Source organism: Zeus faber (assembly GCF_960531495.2).
Source record: "Zeus faber genome assembly, chromosome: 20".
Lineage (NCBI taxonomy): Eukaryota > Metazoa > Chordata > Actinopteri > Zeiformes > Zeidae > Zeus > Zeus faber.
In genome coordinates, this window is record NC_137207.1 from 3,394,097 (window position 1) to 3,415,284 (window position 21,188).

A 21,188-nucleotide genomic window follows, 5' to 3' on the forward strand; every position below is an offset into this window, starting at 1 on the left:
GGAGTAAACATACATTTAATGTATGTGCCCACAGGCCTACTAGTGTACGTGAAAGTGTTTCACAGAATAATACAAGCTTATTATATACAGACCCTGGGTTACTGTTTAAGGCCACTAAAATGCGCCTGCACATCTGTCTCTATATTTTATCCCATGATAAGATGTAATATGATCGTACTTATTCTCTCCGCGGGGAAAAGTTAAGTGTAAACAGAGATTTGGCCCAGTGATCCCCAAGCATTTTAAGCTGAGGTCTGGGGATGGGACAAGGCCCCCCGAGAAGAGTGTTGTATCTCCCGCCTAGTGACAAAGCTCTTCACATTGACAGATTTTTATGCCCTCGCTGAAAGCAAATTTGCACTTTCTTCTGTACTCTCTGATTCAACCCATCCACGTAAAAGCCCAAGCTCTTCTGCTAGATGGCTTTGAAAACCAGAGACAGACATATAAAGAGGTTCTGCCGAAAGCTTCCAAATAGAACAATGCAAAAACACATTTGCAAAAAAACCACGAAAAAATACCAAACATTTGTAAGTGCGAAGTAGATGTGAGAACTTAATCTTTGCGGGTGGGAGCGGATGCTTACAGAACTGCCTGTGTTTAATAAGGAGTCAGATGACGAAGATGGCCTGCCCAAAAAGAAGTGGCCCACCGTGGACGCTTCCTACTACGGAGGAAGAGGAGTCGGAGGAATCAAGAGAATGGAGGTGCACAGCCTTTCAATGGTGTCAGTGATTTGAAAAGGCTTGCGTTTTAGCCCTGTGAGAAATGTACCTCAATAGCATCCGTTCAAGGTCCACAAACATAAAGGCAGCCCAGTCAAAACAGGTAGTGCATTCAACTTTGGCATAGTGTAATATCAAACTGCCAAAAAATGTAATCTTAAGCCAGACAACAATTTCTTATTTTTTTTCATTTGAGATTAATTGACTGGCCAAGACTTGGATGAATGAGGTTTGTTCGCAAGTTGTCTTGCTTGGGAAAATGGCCAATTCTAGGCATTTCTTCAAGTGAAATTAGTAACTTTTTGAGAAAAACAACAAACTTTTAATGTTCCTCTCTCTGTTATTAAAACATTTTGAGACACCTTTCCTAATTTTAAGAATCCAGTGTTTTACAGACTGTTTCAGACAGATAAGATAATTTTGTGTTTTAAGAAGCCTCATTGGAAAAAAAAATCTTAAATTTAGTTTTGCTTTTTCATTTTTTTGCATTGCTTCTTTTTGTGCAGTGTAAGGAAAAAACTTTTTTCTTCACGTTGTAGGTGCGCTGGGGAGGGAAAGGCTCCACTGAAGAGGGCGCCAAGCTAGAGAAGCCCAAGAACGCTGTGGTGAAAATGCCAGAACAAGAGTATGAGCCCTACGAGCCTAAACCTAAGAAGTCTCACAACAAGAAGCCACCTCAGAATAGGAAGTGGTACACACCCATACAGGTAAAAACACAGATCTCCTCTTGAACAAAACTGATGTTCAATGTTTTTAAATGATAGGTTCAAAATGGTGACAAACTATGCATTTTTATCAGGTTTTTCAGACTTTTATTGACATGATAACTTGGGCATATTAACACCTTGAGCCCACAAGGGTCTTGATCTTGATCTTGATCTTGGCTATAATGTGAGTTTCATGTTTTCCAAAAGGAGATTTAACGTTCTTTTAAGGCTTAATTGGACCGTGTCTAAGCTAGTGCGGTGAGAGCAGCAAGTCTCGCGATACTAAAATCTTCAGTTCATGTCAATGAATTCATGGAGTCAACGGAGTCCAGAAAGTTACTGGCTGAAAAGGTTATGGGGTCAGAGTGCAAAGCCTCAAATCTGCCTCCTCCTTTCTCCTCTGTAGGGTAAACTGGACGCCATCCTGGCTCTGTTTCGCCGTGGTTATGACCAGGTGTCTCTGATGAGGCCCCAGCCGGGGGATCATGTGAGTAGCTCAGTGGTGTGCCACTGTCATTTCCTTTCCCTGCGCATGCCTTTCCCATTTACACCCTGCCTTCCTGACTAGGTCGATGGCAAAGCCATTCCCGGCCTCACTGCCCTCTCTTTCCTTCCTCTCCATCTCCATCTCTGTCCGTCTTTCATGTTCAACATTCTCTTTCACAACTACAGACAGGCGAGGCAAGGAAAACACCCTTCTACCTTGGCTCTCTCCGCCTCACCCCGACATCCTTCTCATCTTCCTCCTCCCATTGCTTTTTCTCCTCCCCTCCCCTGCTGTTCTTTCCTCTCTTGCCCCCCACCATACTCTCTTGTTTCCTTTTGTTCTCCTCTGTGTCCAGGGCTCCTAGAGAGCGAAACCAAAGTGAAATTCTAGCCATGATGCACTCTAGCCTTATCTCATCCACTCTTTCCCTCTCTGCTCTCATTCATTTATTCATTCTTTCTTTCTTTCTTTTTTTCTTTCTTTCTTTCTTTCTCCCCTGCATTTTCTCCTGCAGTGTCACCTTGGTTGGGCCACATCCATGCGGCTCCAGCCAGACCTCACGCCTGCCTCAGATTAGCCACTATAAAGTGGATGGAAAGCAGATGCATGGCCAACATCCAGACACATCCTCCTCGCTGTTAAAAAAAACATTGCTGATGTTGTGCGTGTTCGCGGGCATACACGGGGTGCGCGAGCGTAAGGAGGAGATAGCCGGTAAAATAAAGAAAAAAAATCTCTATTTTTGCTGTAAATTCTCAGCCACATGGTTTGATTTAGCCGGCCTCTTTGTGTCAGCAAAGCCATCAGATAGGAGCCGGGCTTGGATGTGGTTTCCACTGGAGAGAAGATGGAAATTCTGTTGTGTAGGGATGTTTCTCAGAAGTGAAACTTGGATTTATTTTTTATTCAACTTTTTTCTTTCTTCGACTTCTTTCTCAGTTATTTTCCTTCTGCAGTATCTTCATCACCATGTCCTATGTTTAGCTCTTCATCGTTGTCGTCTTCTACCTCTACCTTTTCTTCAACTTCATCTTCAGCTTTTTTAAACTTTTTGTCTCCTTCTCCTTCTTCTTCCTGGTCATCATCTTCTCTTACCTCTTCTTTGTCTTGGGTTTCTTTGTTTTCCCCTCCAAACTGTGTTTCCACCCCTTCGCAAGCGTTATCGCCTTCCGCTTTTACTCCTCTGCCTTCACCTCCTCCCATGCCCACCCTATCCAAGGTTTTCTCTACACCTCCATCCCCCGTTCTTTCTCCTCTTCATCCTCCAGCGCCTGATCTCACCTCCTTCGTGCGTCTCGCTGCACACACCCTGCTGAGCAGGCCTGGCCTGGCTCTATGGAGCCTGTTAAAATCATGCCTTATTTGCAGAAAATATCCAATAATCCTTTTTAACTGGAATTCCACATTTAAGAGTGTTTTCTGGGCGCTGAAAGAAGGAATGAGACGGATCAACCACCCCCTTTTTTTTGCCCCTGAAGCGTAACAATACTGAAAAGTGTCACGATGGGAGGAAACAGTTTGCAGGATTCATTCTGAAATGGAGTTCTATGCCAGGCAGAGGAGGCACATTCAGGTGGTCCCTTTTTTGAAGATGTGTTGTACCCTGTGAAAAGCTTTCAGAGGTGAACACACAGTAAGATATGAGGAGACGCTGCGCTTATTCCAGAAGGACTGTTTCCCATGTCTGTAATGGTGTCACCGACTTTGGCTTTTTTGTCTTTTCTGTGCTACAAAGCAACAACTTTCCAGGCCAGCTGCCTGGCTTCGTTCCACTTCAACTAATGGTTCATTTCAACGGGTGATACAGTATTTCCAGTACTAAATGTCTCTTGAGTTGGCTGTCTGCCATAGGTGTTCGATGTCTCTGTCGTCAGTGCACGGTCATTAAACTTGAATCTGTTAAGATCTCCAGGAAGGGGCAAAAGGCGATAATCAATGGAAATACATTATAATAGGATCACATACTGTAGGATGCATGTTCATCGCTCAAGCACGCACACACACAAAGACAGAGACACATATGTACAGACAAAGCCCCTGTTGGGTTGATTAAGGGAAGTTGGCAGAGTTCACTTGACTGAGTTCACAATGACTTAGGTCATTATGTTCCTTTTTTCATCGTCTCACTGATTGCCATGGCAACAGCTGAATGACATCTTTGAGAGGAACTTGCCTGTAATTCTGTATGGCGTAGTCATGAATCCTGCCTTGGTGGTCCTTGGTGGTAGACACAGCATGATCCCAAAGCCTTGGAACACTGGTGTCCAAAGGCCAAGATAGGTTGCTATTATCAAAGGATTGGAGCTAGATAGAAGCCCTGAGCCCTGAGCTTCTTACCACAGATGACTCTGGAGCAACAAGCACAGTGAGTTATTTTTTATTTAAACCAGTTGTTCTTAACAGGTCTGGCCACAGGATCTACATTGGTGCACAGTCATTGATTTATGGAGGAACCAGGGGAAATTGAATAATTGATTTGAACCATTGTAACTTATAAAGAAAATGAATAGTGCAGTAATCCACTAGCTTTTGTACACTGAAACCCAATAAAAATAAATAGCCAGATTTCCAAAATAATGTTTTATCTAGACAGCAACAAAGTGCAAAGGGAGGCATTAATGAGAAAATCAGGAAAATGACAGGTAAACAATCCAGTTTTGGATTGGGACCCACCAGTTCAAAACCCATCACAAATTCCAATTGCATTATCTAGAAGATCCAATAGAATATTTGGATTATATGAGAAAAATCCATAGAATGAAATGGTGTCAGATGAGCTTATGAGATCAATTGGCACTAGAATTGAGATTCACCACCTCTGCTAAAGGAGTTTCTATATTGTGAAATTGTCCAAATGATTGATGTGGTTCATATACATTATTACAAGGGAGGTTGTCTATTCAGCAGAAAGATTCTTTTTTTTTTAGTAAAGAATGCAATGTCACCAATAATGGAGATGTTGCCAATAGGTCATCAACATAGACAGATACTGTAAAACAAATTTAGGGATATGGATCCAGCAGGCAAGTGCCAATGTGGAAAAAACCCAAAGGAAATAGTAACAACATGGGTAAGAGCATATGGGGGAGAGAGGTTCCCCCAAACAGGCCCCTCAAGGTGGCCCCTCAAAGATGAGGAGATGATCTCATTTGTTGCTGGGCTTTTTTGGTCTAGTTTGGAAGTGAAGAACTCAACCATATCATTCTCTGTGGAAGAAGGATTATAGGAAAGTTTCGCCACAATGTCCTCCCGTACTCCTATCATGTATGAGTTAAATACAAAAACCAAGAAAAACACAGTATAATGGTTAAGACCAAACCGATGTATTTCGACCAGCAAGCTAGGTGACCATTGCCATATGGTTTTTGATATCAGAAAATAGATCACACGACAACCAAAAAACCATTGATCTTCAGCCAAAGTGGTGCGGTACAGCTTTGCAAGCAGAAACCTCCCCCTCTCTCCTTCTCGTCTACCTCCTCACTCTCTTCAACAGAATGATGTGGTTTCCACCCCCGCCCCCACCTCACTCCATCCCTCCACTCTCCCAAAAATCCCCCTCTCTCTCAGCTGTAAACTCACTAACCCCTCTCCCTGTTTGCTTAGTACTGTACAGGTTCAGTGTGGAGGCGGAAGAGTGAGTGAGTGAGTGTGTGTGTGTGTGTGTGTGTGTGTGTGTGTGTGTGTGTGTGTGTGTGTGTGTGTGTGTCATGTTCATTCTACAGAGTATCAATAGCATCTCATGGTTTTGCCTTGTTCACATAGCTACAGAACCCATGTGCTGCTTTGTGCTGTGACTGGTTTGCAACCCCTGAACCTACTGTACGTTGTTGGTTCGTCTGAGTACTGCTTGTGCTGTATTACAGAAAAGTGGGTTAGGTACATTGCAGAGAGGATTTGGTCATTGTGAGAGCCATGTGTCACCAAACCACATCCATTAGAAACATTGCTCCCTAAATGCTCTTACGTCAGGCCCTATGTAGGTGCAGGCAGCTGGATTTTTCTGTTGAACACACAACTCCACTCTCTGAGAAACACACTGTCCTTGTCTCTCTGTCACTGTTCTCTCATTGTATCTTTCCCCCCCGTTCTTTCTTTCTCATACGTACATACAGTCTAATGCCTCCCTTGGGAAGCAGTTAGAAGGCTTAAAAATATGAGGTAATACCCATAGCAGGAGACAGGACCACCAGATCTGTCTCCACTGAGAGACCGCATCACACACACACACACACACACACACCCACACACACACACACACACACTCACGCACATACTTTGCCGTAGCGGAGCGAGACAGTTTTATGACCTCGGTAAGACTGCAGACAGTGGATTAGGTCAGTTAGATACACCGAGTGAGCTTTTCTCTCTTTGGGAACAGGAGACCTGCTCATGTTCAAAGAAAATGAGCAACAGCCATTAAAGCCCTTAAAGCACATTTCTACAGCAGCTAATAAAAAAATACTTTTTTTTTCATTCTGCTGCACTTCAAAAGACTTGAAAGCCAGTAGAAGTGTGGTAAAATATACCAGTAACACCTCGGACAGCTTTGATCACTGCAATACGGAAGGACTTCTGCCGGTACCAATTGCAGCCAATAGGAGGATTGAGCCGTAATGCGTAAGACTTGCCTGCGTTGGGTACAATTCTGCATTTCTGACTGTTTGGGCAAGCTGCTGTCCACAGCTATTTATTAAAAGAAATTCCACGGGGGAAGAAAACAGTATTTCTTACTTAAGGAATCCGAGAAGATCCTTGAGAGCGCTGTCGTGTTCTTGTTGTAGTCGAGGAATGCCAGACCGGATTAGTGGAGACAGACTCTGGTGACCACAGGAGTCTTGTCTTTCTTTTGTGGCTGATTTGCAAGTTGAGGATGAATGGAATGTGTCCTCCATGACATTTGTCCATTTCCCTGTTGGTATGGCCTCATGTCTGTATATGGCTCTATACATGTAGGCAAATGCACTCAGGAAGCCGTACTCTTTCTTTCAGCTTTCTACTCAAGTCAAAGCATGAAAGCGTTTGATATTAAATATACTCACTTACTTAAAGAAAAAGTACTTGTTTGACATCATAGCCTCATGAAGGGACATCCCTTGATATATTTTTTGTTTAACAAAAAATTGGCTCTATGTGTTCCTTACCTCGATATGAGTCCATATACTGCGTGGTACCTGGAGTAAATATATTCAAGGTACTGTTACTTCCCTCATGCTGTGCACACCTTCGCACAGTCTCCACTTAGTGGTCAGTGCTGACCATAAACACCGCATTGGTGTGTGTTATTTGAATAAACCTATTCTTCCATTCCGTGGGTCTCCATCAACAAGAGCTACGCAGACAAAAGTCGACACTGCAAAAAACATGTTATGAAGAGAACAGCCTCTTGGATGTGTGTTTTTTTTAGGTTTTTTTTTAGATATCCGCTGTTTTTCATTTTTCCGGTCAAGCACTCCAATCACTTAAAATGAGATAAAATGAGAGGGGATGAAATGAGGAAAGAACGACAACTTTGATCTTGTATTAACATATTTTGTATTTCACGTGCTCGGATTATTTGTCTGAACGTGCCGGGATTGTTGAATGTTTGACTGACAAACCTTTGAACGCGGAGCTGTAGGAGAAAATGTTAGACATGAGCCACAATTCTGCGGTTTAAAAAGGAACAGAACATTTGGCGAGTGGAGGTAGTCTGCTACGGGGGCATCGTAGCCAGGGGGATTTAGGTGCAATCTGCCCTACCAGCTGGCTGCATGTGGACAGACAGACAGACAGACAGACAGACAGTGATGGACGGCGGGACAGAGAGAAAGACAGACAGATAAACAAATATAAAGGCAGACCTACAAACAGGGAGACAGTTGGCCAGACAGACCCTTAGTCTGGCAGGCAATCAGATAAATAGACAGACAGACAGACAGAGAGATAGACACTTAGTCAGGCAGCTAGGCAATCAGGCCAATGGACTGACAGAGAGAAAGAGACATACGGTTGACTAGGCAGACAGATAAACACGGAAAAGTCACCCTGTAAATCAGTCAGTCAGTACCGTGACCCCTGATGTCAAGTGGGGTCACATGTTCCTTCGCCCAGATGTATTTTAGATTACCACTTTAACGTGTGTGTGTGTGTGTGTGTGTGCGCGCGCGCGCATCTGGATTCTTTCCCATTGTTCACCATCTAACCTCCCTGTCTCTCTCTGCCCTCCTTCAACCTCTCAGGGCCGATGCATCAACTTCACCCGGGTGAAGGACGAGGCTGCGGCGGCGGCCAAGGCCCAGGCCTCCCTGCGCACGCCCATCCACACCCCTTCCACCCCGCTGCCACCGGACTGCCGGCCCCAGGCTCGCACCGCAACCCCGCCGCACCCGGCCGCCGCCCCCAGCAAGTGCCCCCTGCCGATGGGCCAGCTGCCCCCGGGCCCTCCGCCATCACGTACCCCTCCCGGACCTCCATGCCCACCGCCCGCCCGCCCTCCACCCAGCCTCCGATCCTAAGGAGACTGAGGAAGAGTGTGGAAGACCCGCTCGCCTGAAGACTCCTGTGCTCAACAGGTTTTTTTTGCGTACCCCCACCTTCCCAGCGCATTCTCCTTGTCTCTGTGTAGGCAGGAGAGCACATCGCACATTGTGTATCACCTGCCACGCTGCAAAAAATGATCTAAAAAAAAATAACATTTGAATTAATGAATTTGACGAAATTCCTTCAAACTAGAAAAAAAAAGAATCTTGTGATACAAGTTAATTGTCTTATAGTCATTGTGAAAACGGCCCATAAAGCATTGTATTCTTAAAATTATACAAAGATTATTTCAATTGTCTTCAAGTGACTCATTAAGCATAAAAAATGATTAGCTATGAGCTAAAAGTGATTTTTTTTTCTGAAGAGGTATTTCCTCGCTTGTCTTTAAGATCTGTTGTATTTTTTTCGAGCTTCTCTGACTTGTTAAGATGGCCTTTTTTTGCGGTGCAAAATTTGAGCGCGTCTCGCCCGGCGCGCAAAGCCGAACATGAGTAGATCCTATACCATGAAATGTCTGCCAAACGACTTTGCCCGTTGGCAGCCAACGCCTTCTACGCCTTATTTTCAGGTCACAAACCAATAATAATATAATAATTATGTAAGAGTTGTTCAATTGGCTTGCCATCAATCATACATGCTGCTGGTTCAGGTTGATATATATGGTCAATTTAATGTTGACGTCCAATAATATGTCCTAAAGGCATTAGTGCTAATCTATAATATATCAACAGTAAAACAGTTGTATTTTGGTGTACCATTGGGCATGATGTTCTCCCCTCGGATGCAAAAAGGGAAATTGAGAGTTGGCCTTACCATTTGTGTCTAGTGATGCAAGACTCGTGAGTGATTCGTTCATAACGAACAAATCTTTGAAATGACTCGGGAGTTGTCGCTCCATAGTCATACGTTGAACTCGGTACCTGCAGCCAGGCTGAACTGAGACTCCGATCTCAAACGAAAAGACCCCCGAGCCCCCGGTTAGCCAGCTCAGAGGGGACTCCTCTGTCTCCCCTTCACCCCAAGTGACACCAACTGGATCAAACCAACTAGGAGTCTGAAAATTGAACTAATCATTTTACCGAGTCACTCGCAAAGAGTCTAATCTCTTAAGAGTCGAACCTTTCATCACTAGTTGTGACGTGTGGTGGCGGGGGGGGGCATTTGTTGCAGGACAGCAAAGCATGTAGGAACAGGAAGTAAAAAAAAAAAAAAAAGAGAGAGATCCCAGAATGAGATTAAATTTTCTTTTCCTTTATCAACTACTGAGTTTTGCCGCTAGTGTTCAGAGTCAAGGTTAAGTAGGTTGTACGGACCAATCTGCATAGTTTTGTTTTTTTGTTTGTTTGGTTTTTTTTTGTTTTTTTTTTACATTTGAACAAATTGGATTGGGGTTGTTGATATCCATTGATATGTATGCTGTCGAAAAACATCGGATAAATAATTTCTGACGTCGTAAAGTAAGAAAAAAGCAATTGTATAGAATTGAACACAAAATGTATAATTTTTGTCTTAATCGTCCTCTACCTGCTAATATTCAACATCAATTCCAAAAAACTTCAACGCAATTAGGGAATAACGGGAACATAATGGGACATTTTAAACACGATTTAGAAATTTCTCAGGATCAGAGTGGAAAATGTGTTATGTCGTTGGAAGTGTTTCAGCTTTTAATATCTGTTCATTTAGGAGAGAGAGAGAGTGTGTGTGTGTGTGTGGAGATGGTTTCGGTGGGAGGTTGATGTTTGACTTGTTTTCCTGTGTGCTTTGATGGTTGGTTACTCCGAGGCTTTGGACGTCATCCTTATTCAACTTTTCACGCAGCTGTCATTTAGCGTACAGGTATCTCTCGGCATCGCATTTTGGATCTGTCACATAGAGAGCAGAGCAATCACAACAGTGTTCGGTAGAATTGCATCTGTCCGAACCCTGGGGAGGCGGAAATTGCATATAAATTGGTCACTGTTAAAAAAAAAAAAAAAAAAAAAAATCCATCCAAGTGATTTCTTTCGACTCAGCCAGAGACAAACCTATGAGCATCCTGGCTTATTTACTCACGGTATGATCCATAAACATGTTGTGAATATTTTCAGCTGTGGCTTTCTTTAATTGCAACTTAAGTCTTGTCTTTAACAGGGAGACGTATGTTTTTAATTACACAATAGACGCAATTGACAAGCTTTGCAGTCACCATCAATATTCTACATTTTGGGGAGCATTTTTTTTTTTGTCCCCAGTTCCCCAGATGAGAAGGTCAATACTCGTTTCATTCCTGTGTGTCCAGTAACAAGATGGGAATGGGCTGCATAACAACTGTGTTTACTCAGTGCAAGGCTGCGGGGGCAATCAGCCAGCCTAGCACTTGTGAACTTCAGGAAATACACCTTCCAGCATCTCAAACGCTGAGTTATCTCAGCGATGAATCTTGCTTCTTTATGACAATTAAAATGAAAACATACAAACAAAAAACTTGGCTGCCATCTCAGCCAACTCACCAGTCTGTCGGTTTGTACTTGGCACTTCACATTTGATAATCACTTTACTCATGAAGACGCACGTATCGCTTGAATAACTCAGCTTTTGAAGTACTGGAAGAGCGTATTTGCCTATTTTCACAGGAGCTAGGCTAGTTGATTCCCCCTGCAGCCTTGCATTGAGCTAAGCTAGTTAGCATGCAGCCTGTGGCTATCTCAGTACTGGGCACACTGGGATAAAATTGGCATTGACCTTCTGGTCTGAATCTGGGTAAGATGGACAAAAAGAGTTTCCCTAAAAACGGTGTCCCTTCAACAAGTTGCGTTGACTGTTTGGAAAAACAGGGTTCTACTGCATTTGTCTTTATTTGCATTTTGGACATTTTTGTGAAACTGTCAAACGTATCCTTTTCAAGCAGCCACTCAATCAGGGTAGCATCTCACATCCTCACATTTTTCCGTACGCGTACCGATTTAACTGTACTGTACCAGTATATTGTAGTAAACCTTCACTTATATCACCATCATCACTCACATTGCAACTGCAGGGCAGTTCATACAGCATCTAATTTATTTAACTTCCTGCTCAAGAGATAGAGGAAGGTACTTGAATATCGACAAGGTGTCCAACTGGCGAGACGGACACTATGCACAGACATTTACGAAAAATAAAATAAAAAAACAAAGAAAAAAACAACACAGCAATCAGCCAGTTTAACTCCGCATGTGTCTACTTCTCTTCTCTCAACCTCTTCACGACACGCTCGTACTGGTTTGATGGATTCTTGATTTCGACAGAATAGGCGGAAACATGTCAAATATATCAGGATTGAGTAGTCGTTAAAAAGTGCTTTTAGTTATTCAAATTTTGCCTACAGCAATGAGCTTTCTATTATCTGTCCATTATATTCTATAATGACAAGAGATAACCGTGGTGCCCCCAGGTGCCCCCATTACAAAGGTGCCATGGACCTGCTTTACCTGAAAATTAAAGAATTAACTTGAATTTCTGTCAGACAACTCTTAGATTTACTTGGAAATTATCCTCATTTTTCATGTTTTGAGTTTGGGCGTCGGGGCTCTACAGCTCATCACTCCCAGCAAGGTGTACAGCCAACATAGGCATGCTTAGTGATCTAGAAATATAGGAGTGATGAGCTTGAATCCCTTCATTGGATAGAAGAGTAGAGCCCAACAGGTGGATGCAGGGGAGGTGGCGGTGGAGCGTGGCAGCAGCAAAGCAGGAAGTAAAGTTGGTAGGGCAAGAGGGATTGGCTGCTTATATAGGCCAGCCCATAAGGGGCGTGGAAGCGTGGGGCGCCGTCAAGTTGTCTGACAGAACCAGCTCCGGAGTCTACTTCTCATTTGTGGTGCAAAAGAGAAATTTGTTTTCGATTTTTTTTTAAGTGGTTTAATCTCTGTACACAGAACACTGTGAGGGTTGCGAGAGCGAATGCACACCCATGTAAATGTAAAAGTGCCTATGTTACTTTGCTTTGGTCAGTTGTTTTGGGGTTGGGGGTCCGGCCCACTCACAGCTCACCCGTCACTGAGAGATAGTTTCAGAATTTTACAAAGTTTATAAAATAGTTTGTCTAAAAAGAGGTTGAGAAATGGCCATATTTTTTCTCTACACCCAGTGCCTCCTGAAATGCTTTTTCTCATACTGTTTTCTTTTGTTGTCATTCGGTTATGTTCCTTTTCTCATTGTTTCTTGTTTCTTTTTTGAAGCACTTTTCTAAGCTGTTATACTGTATATCGCTGATCTTACATGAGATGAATTGAAGGTAACTGAGATGTTTTTGATTGGCTCTGTGTTATGGCTCACAATTGTGTCAACTAAGTAAATCTATATAAATCATTTGCATCCATACACCAATCCAAGCTGGTTTCCTTGGCAACAGCTGCGAAAATGCTTCCTTCCTAAAATGCCTTTTTTTTTTAAGAAGCCAAACTCCAAGCTGATCACAAAGCTCTGATGGCCACCCGAAAAAGGGAAATTATCTAAAATCATCGTGTGTGTGTGTGTGTGTGTGTGTGTGTGTGTGTGAGTGTGTGTGTGTGTGTGTGTGTGTTTTTTCACAGTGTTAATCATTGTTTTGACATGTATTGGCAGCAGTACTCCAGTATATGAAAAGAAGTATATGGATTTATCTTGTCATTTTGATGATTTGTTTTTTTTTTACAGTATCAATAAAGGTTGACTTTCATGCTTCTACCTGAGTTGTCTGTCTATGTAAAATTAAAAGGGGGGGAATTCAATCAGAATCATGTACATGTATAAGGAATTCGTCATGGTGAGGATTGGTGCGTTTTTACAGATGATTAGCATTTTAAAAAGCTTAACAAACTGAAAGAAATTGTATAAAAAATAAATAAATAAAAATAATTAAACCCAAAATGACCAAATATAAACAAATAGCTGAAAAATACTAAACAGTAATAGTCAAATAAAAAACATGCACAAACATAAATAGAAACATATACAGTATGCACACACGTATACACGTAAACATTCATCCTGGATAATAACCCAATATTATTGACACGTGTTGAAAAATAATGTGTCATCGATTAAAAAATATTTTATATGTGTGGGTAAAATAACTTAACTTGACAGTTGTCAAGTTAGTATTTGTTAGTTAGTATTAGTTTTATTTAACAACAGGAAATGAAAATAAATCTTTTTTCCTCTCTCAAGAGGTAAACAAACGGTGCTTTCACAGGGGTGATGCAAACACCAAAAATACATCCTTTGTTCATAATTACCGTGACCCAAAATGGTGCTCTCTTGAATTGTGACACCATAATGACATAAAACAGTCACAGTGGAATCAACACCAGTCACGCAAATGAACCAAAGTTAGTTGTTGACAAAGAAAGAGCGGCACTAACCTTATTTCTGCCAAATAGAAAAACACAGTGTTTTCATTTTAGATTTAGATTTATTTATTTTCCTGTGTTTCCTGCTTGAACGAAAACAAAAAATGATGATGGCCTGAAAAATAGGATTCCCCGGAGAGCGTTTTTTCCTCTAAAATACATTACATTACAAATTACATTTTTTTCACAAAATGAATTGACATTACAATTATTGGACAGTACATTCGCAGACCCCTAGTTGAAGGCCACTGCTCTTGATTCCAAACCATTGCAGAGTGTCAAAATGTGCCTATTAATCAATTAAAAGGAATTAATTAATTAAAAGGCAAATACTCAAGATGACATGTGAGTTCTCACTTAGAAGGAAATGGCTCTGCAAAACAATGTCCTCACCAGGGTTTGAAAAAAAACAACAATGAGATAAAGATGTAATTTTTTTGGTTCATCAATACATTATGCATGCATTGTTCATGAATGCATAGTACAAGACGTATATGTCCCTCCCCCCTCCTCTCCTCTTGTGCATGTTTGTTCTGACTCTCACCTCCCTCCCTCCCTCCCTCTCCAGCTGAGGAAAACCAAGGCCCATAGGAATGTGCTGATGGCTGTGTGTTTCATCTTGGTTTCTCATTACAGCCCAGACTGAACCTCCCTGACCCAAAAGACACACACACACACACACACACACACACACACACACACATAGGAACAGAAAGATGAAGGCTGATGGAGGGAGAAAGAGAGAGAGAGAGAGAGAGAGAGAGAGAAAAGAGCACATGCATAGATGCACATCCTGCTGGCATTTTTTGTCAGAATGTCTTTATTTGGATGCCCCTTGTATCCAAGGCAACCTGTGTGATAGAAAAAACATAGGCTGGGAGGATGGAAAGCTGTCTTGTAAGCAGGGCTGCGGTTTTTAAGCCAGGCTCAAAGTTTGGTTTTGCTATCCCGAGGGGAAAAATCGAGGATCATTTGCGTTAGATGTTCACTCGACCCTCGACTTCAGAATGTGCCTCTCCCTGTAAAGAATAAGATAATCCAGTCTAACTGTGATCAATAGCTGTGCGGTTGGATGAGATGCAACGGTGTGCCCGTAAAACAAAAGGAGGGAACAGTCTAATGACAACATGTAATAACAAATGTCAGTGAGGTAGGAAAATCAATTATTCACTGTTGTCTTTCTCAGGAACCGTGACAAACCCCCCACCCCCCACAAATAGAGGGAAACATTTTGCAGTCCGTGCCGTCGTCCCGGCGAGTCACAAGCTTTTAAATACGTTCCCGGCTCGGGGAAAGTCCAGACTCTGCTAAAATGGTCCACGGGACATTTCTAGTTCACGCAACACAGGCTGTTGTGGATGAGAGTGTGTGTACGTATGACTAACAAGAGGAGGACAATAAACTCTATCATTACCCGGAACCTCTGAATTGAAACAAACATAAACATTTGATGTTTACATCTGTCTTGTTAGTGTGTTTGCATCGAAATGTATCTGTGTGTGGTGTAGTGACTCATGCCACCTAAACCGAAACCCATTTACCTCACAGAGAGTTGCCCTGAGAAAGCCTTCAGTTTCGGATCAAATGCATCTGGATGAGCTAACATCTACAAACAGGACAAAATCTGGAATTTGGAAAATAGGGGTGTGTCGTGGAAATCAATTATGGAAGTGAGAGTGGGTTCCATTCAGTTTGATATCGATGAGTTTGAGGGGGAGGGAGGGTTGAGGCTTGAGCGTTGTCAAAGAGCCAGGTTTGCCGCAGAGAGAAGAGACAGAACGGAGCATAGAAAAGGCAGATCTAACAGGCTACAGGCCACAGTGGTCTTGCTGTGGAATCATAGCTGTCATGGATATGTGTGTGTGCGAGGGAAAGACTCAGATCTGTCTCCATACGATCCCGATCGGCAGGGTCACGATTCAATCGAACATGTTCCGAAATCCTTTGCTGTGTGTGCGTCGAAGCCTCAAATTGCAACGGCAATTTTCAACAGCCAATGAGCGAGTGCAAAACAATAAACACTTTGCGGAGGCCGCGAATAGACATAGGACATAAAGCTGACGCTATACGGGAGTAGCACAAAACTGCATTTGTCGATTCTCCGTCCTTAGATTTGTGACAAAGACAGCGGTTGTTATGTGTGTGTATAGAAGAGGTCGCAAATGTCAGTCGTGTACGCCGCTCAATCTCTTCATTGTCGTTCACAATTGGTAGAAAATCACATAATGTGGACGAGACTTAAGATGGCGGGGGGGGGGGGGGCAAATCTATTTTGTACGGAATCCAGCTACGTAATGGAGATTGTGGTGAAAGTTCAGCCAGTAAGACTCCTTGCCTACTATCACGGCCGGGTAGCATACGTCAGCTCCGTCATTCAACCACAACCAATGGATACCAGCCCATCTTCAACCAGTAGCGAGCCTCCAGATGGCCATGTAACAGTGTATTCTCTTTCACCGCCATCTTAGGGGCTCTCCTAAAGCGTCAACTGCAATAAATGTCTTATTTATTTTTTCACTTTGGTCTCTCCTGATTGGAACTGTAGCAGGCAAAAGGACCCATGCCGTCAGGGGAGAACGGATTGGAATAAGCCCCATGTGTCTCATGACCAGATGCCTTCCATTGGAATGCTCTGGGCAGAAGGGCTAGAGCAGAGCACCGAAGCAAAAAGCTCTCGCCTGCAAAGTCGACTCAAATCGAGGAGAGCCTGGATAGATCGGGCAGTGGGCAGTGAAAACCCAGAAATGAACTTTTGCTCTGTTGTTTGAAAGGTCCCGCCGCCACACCCCAGAATGCAGAGTCCAGCTCTCGGAGTAGCCTTTCAGGCAAATCTCGTCCAGGTGCATTGCCGGCAATTGTATGGGAAAAAATATGAGATTAGAGTGAAAACATACTCCTCTATTACTATTAAGTGAGATTAGTATATCCAATACCCCAAGATCATCAACATACAGTAAGAGCAACTTTAGAAATGAGAAAGGCTTTCTTTCCTTCTCCAAGCCTCGGTGCCAGCTTGGCTCTCTAGGCGCTGTCTGAATGGAATCACAGTTCTGTGATGCAAACGTGGCAGCCTGGAGCTGCCTCCGCTCTGCCCCATCCCCTCTCCTGCTCCCACCCCCGCACTTCCTCTCCCTCTCCAAAGCCAGGGCCACGGCGACTGCCTTGCCCCCCCGCCTCCCCCCCAGGCCCCAGGGGCAACTTGTGTGGTACAAGCAGAGCCCGCAACCACCCTCTTCCTCCTCAGCTCCCCCCTCTTTAGAATATGAGCTCACCCCCTCCCCCCGCTACCCTCTCCCGCTTTGCTTTCAATCCCTTCCTTTCTTGACTCGCAAATCTTCCCTCCTTGCTTACTCCTCTCTCTCCGAAACTAGCCACAGTCTTTGCCGAGGACGGCAAAACGACTAGACGTCTTGACTTGAAAACATTCAGTCAATCGCTCATTTCTAATCTTGAGGTTTAGGTGTGGTATCACTGTACAATATCAACCCACTTTGTTAGAAACATATACCGCACACAGACGACACGAAAAGCGAACCCCTGAATTACACCCAGACGCACTGTATGAAACACTCTGAATCGCTCCCATTCACAAATGTATGACTTGTTCAGTTCCCCTACAGGACATTTGAATGACCCCTTTCTGTAGACGGGTAAAACTCAAAGAGCCTGACACTGGAATGAGAGAACTGAACCCCTCGCTGTTAAGATATGAGGACCATGCCTTTGGGGGGCAAACTAAAAGACTATAAAGTAGCTCACTTTGCCCTTACTGCACCAGCACCAGTTTTCTGGTGCTCAACTTTACGGTCAACTCCGCCGTTCTGTTCACGAGGAAAACACGTCAGCATCTACTCCAATGTAAATCAAAATGAAAGTATAACAAAATCTGGTTAATAATATTACAGTGTAATTAATACATTTGTATAGCAGCTTTCATATAAGGTTTGCAGCTCAAAGTGCTTTACAGACATTTGGGAATTAATAATCAATTAAACAAGAAATAAACAAATAATAATAATTAGAATCTAATTAAATCAAATTCAATTATGTAACATTTAAATAGCATAGCAATGGCAACCTTTTATTTTCGTTCTTAATCCCTGAATCAACAAGGTTGTTTCAGGGATTATGAAGGCCAGTAAATACACTTCGAAAGAGCAAACAGAGGTATTTTTGAAACAAATAGTCCTCTCCCCCATAATTGATACAAAAATCACATGGTTGGTGGCTTTTAGGTTGCGCCCAGAATTCAGAGCAAAGACATTTTCGGCTGTGCAACACATCCTGGAAGCTACGTGTCAATCAAGTGCGATCTCCTTCGCCGCAGTTGGAAAAAGAAACCCCAGAGTGGGTCGATTTAGCCGAGAAATTGAATCAGGCAAGATGTGACACAAATGTGCGTTTTCCACTATTCACTCCCTGTCGTGCGGTTTGGACAAAACAATATCTCGGCTTTCTGTATCAGCCTGTCGTACTGCTGTGTGTATTTGTGCGCGGCATATGCATTTTTGTATGTGGTATGTGTGGTGTGTTATGGCATGCATACATACAGTATACTGTGTATGGCTGTTGATTGTAGTCTGGGCTGCAGGCTGAACGTGTCATCAATCACTCTATAGAGAAAGAGAAGCTGAACTGAATCAGAACTTTTTGGTTGGCTGACCTGAATAAACATCTTAGATATTTTTCTTTCTGGTTGACTGACTTGAGGTTTGAATAGCGGAATGACTGACTGGTTGACTGGCTGTCTGAATAGCTGTCTGAATGACTAGTTAACTGGCTGTATGCATGATTGGTTCGCTGTCTGAATAGCTGAATAGCTGACTGAATAGTTAAGTGGCTGGCAGATTGGCTGGCTGACTGACTGTCTGAATAACTGGTTGACTGACTAGTTGACTGGCTGTCTGAATGACTGGTTGGCTGTCTGAGTGACTGGTTGACAGGCTGTCTGAATGACTGGTTATTTGGCTGTCTGATTGGCTGTATGAATGAGTGGCTCGTTGTCTGAATAGCTGAATGACTGACTGCCTGGTTGTCTGACTGACCGGTTGGCTTGCTGTCTGCATGACTGGTTGATTGACTATCTGAATAACTGGTAGGCTGACTGACTGGTTAACTGTCTGAATGACTGGTTATTTGGCGGTCTGACTGACTGGTTGATTGGCTGTATGAATCACTGGTTCGCTGTCTGGCTGCCTGAATAGCTGAATGATTGACTGCCTGGTTGTCTGAATGACTGGTTGACTGACTGTCTGAATAACTGGTTGGCTGAGTGAGCGGTTGACTGGCAGTCTGAAAAACAGAATGACTGGTTGGCTGTCTGAATAGCTCAATGACTGACTGGCTATATGGCTGACTGACTGATAGATTGCAGGCTTACTGGCTTGCTGACTGTTAAATATCAGAAGCATTTTTTTCCTCTCCCCATCCATGAGATCAATTCCTTCATCTACTTAGGTGTGTGCGTGTACACTGCAGGTGTATGAATACATTCTACTCCGCTGTCATAGGAACTAGATATACTCTGCGGGTCACTGGGAGACTCTGCTAAGCTACAGTCTGCTAGAGGGAAACCTGCCCATTACAACAGAGTTGTGGCGAAGTGTTCCCATTGGCCAGAGCGCTGGGATTGGAGATGAGGAGACAGTTGTTTTGGCTCAGCTGTGGAACTGATTTGTCCATGTAACCCTCCCAACTGGGACCTGCAACGCTCTAATACAGGATTTGCCTGTGCCCTTGGGACCCTGTTTCCCTGCGCGTGTGTGTGTGTGCGTGTGTGTGCGCACTTGGCCGGAGCTTTGTCACGGCCAATGAGAAAGACCCAGACAGTAAGCTTACGAGTTGGCTTTGGAAGGGGGGGCTCTTATATGGCTAACACACCAGTAAAGGCCGCGGCAGGCGTGTGAATGTACGTCTGGCACTATGTGTGTGCATGTGTGTCCGGGAGGCGAACACGCCGCACTCAGGTCCATCTCTCCAATGATCGGGCCAAGGTACGAGATGCACAGGGCACCATTCTCGTTGATCAACTACATCAAGGACTTGGTGTTAGAACAAGAGTAGAGGGAGGTAGAGCAGGGCGGTCTTTTTCAACCGCCGTGGTGTGTGAAATGTAAAAAAATCCAATACATAATGGAAATGAGCTTTTGTGTTGCAAGATCAAAACTGCAAGGCTGCACTAATCCATCTTATTCGTCAGTTCCCGCCAGAACTGCAGCTCCAGCGAGACAAGTTTCACTCAGCCATTTTTTTGAAGGTTTGGCTCTTTGATGAGTGACTCGCTAAAAAGAGGCTTTCAGAAGAGTCGCTTTGCTCTCGCAAGAATCAGCAAATTCTGCCGAACCGTTTATTTTGGCGCGATAGAAAGAATAAATCGTGACATCCATTACGAATTGTTTGTGCCAAACGCTGCGGCCTTCGATTCAGTCCTCGGTGATCGAGGGTCATTGAAAAGATTTGTCCTATTTCTCGCTGCTTGTTGCTTTGGAGGTCTGATCTCGCCGAGTTGCGACTGCGGACGACGGAAACGCCTCCCTGATGCCGATGACATCATCTGATTTTGATACTGAACCGTGGACCTTGAGCGTAGGAAAGAGCCCCTGTGTCGGTCCCATGTCCAGTGGCTGCCATCAGCCGTGGCACGCACACACGCCACCCCCACACGGTATGAGGTGAGTTGGAGGTGGAGGTGAGCACCAGGTGAGCGCCAGCTAAGTGGATGAGGGTCTAGCGAGAGCTTTCCAGCCGGCTTACAGACCGGGAGATCACGGATTAGCCCCAAACCCGCCATAGCTGGCGCGCCAACACATAAACACGCGGTCACACTCATGTTGCCTGTTCCCAGGACGCTGAGGATCTGGGAGGGTTTTGCACTCTCTCCTGTGATGGGGTTCAGCCTTTTTGTTTTTCTCTCTCTGGACTGAGCCCTCTGAACACGTTATATGCGGGGCTGGGCGTAACCGGTGCGCATGCGCGACCAAAATCGGAACCGCGCTGTGGAAATGGTTTCGGGACGCGAACCAACTACGAAAGCAGTTGTTTTTTTGTTGTATTTAAAACTTAAAAAACATTTAAAAAATTCAACAATTATCACCTGACAGATGACCAATTGTGTGGACTGCGTATTTATCGCTGTCACTGCGGCGCAGCGCTGTTTGTGGTGAGCGAGCGCCACTTGGGATGAAAGGTTCGACTCTTTTTTTGAGACTTTCTCACAGGGATGATCCTCAATCCTGTCAAAATTGCGCCGGGGTGAATCGAGACTCCCGAATCATTTAAAAGATACATTCGCTACGAACGAATCGCTCGCCCGGCAATTTCTAGAGTGAATTGAACGCCAGTGATTTTTAGTGTCATGTAATTGGTCTACACTGATGTAACATGTAATATGATT

At 43.8% G+C, this 21,188-nt stretch overlaps 1 protein-coding gene across 1 annotated transcript in view; it reads left to right on the top strand.

Annotated features, from left to right (window-relative positions):
* The window catches only part of antxr1c (ANTXR cell adhesion molecule 1c), a 41,135-nt gene extending 28,007 nt beyond the window's left edge, over positions 1 to 13,128 (top strand). The window contains exons 16-19 of the mRNA XM_080021185.1: positions 609 to 707; positions 1,265 to 1,432; positions 1,839 to 1,919; positions 8,141 to 13,128. Of these exons, the coding sequence (XP_079877311.1) occupies positions 609 to 707; positions 1,265 to 1,432; positions 1,839 to 1,919; positions 8,141 to 8,416 (624 nt within the window). The 3' untranslated portion in view covers positions 8,417 to 13,128. The remainder of the gene's footprint in view (positions 1 to 608; positions 708 to 1,264; positions 1,433 to 1,838; positions 1,920 to 8,140) is intronic.
* The last annotated feature ends 8,060 nt before the right edge of the window (positions 13,129 to 21,188 follow it).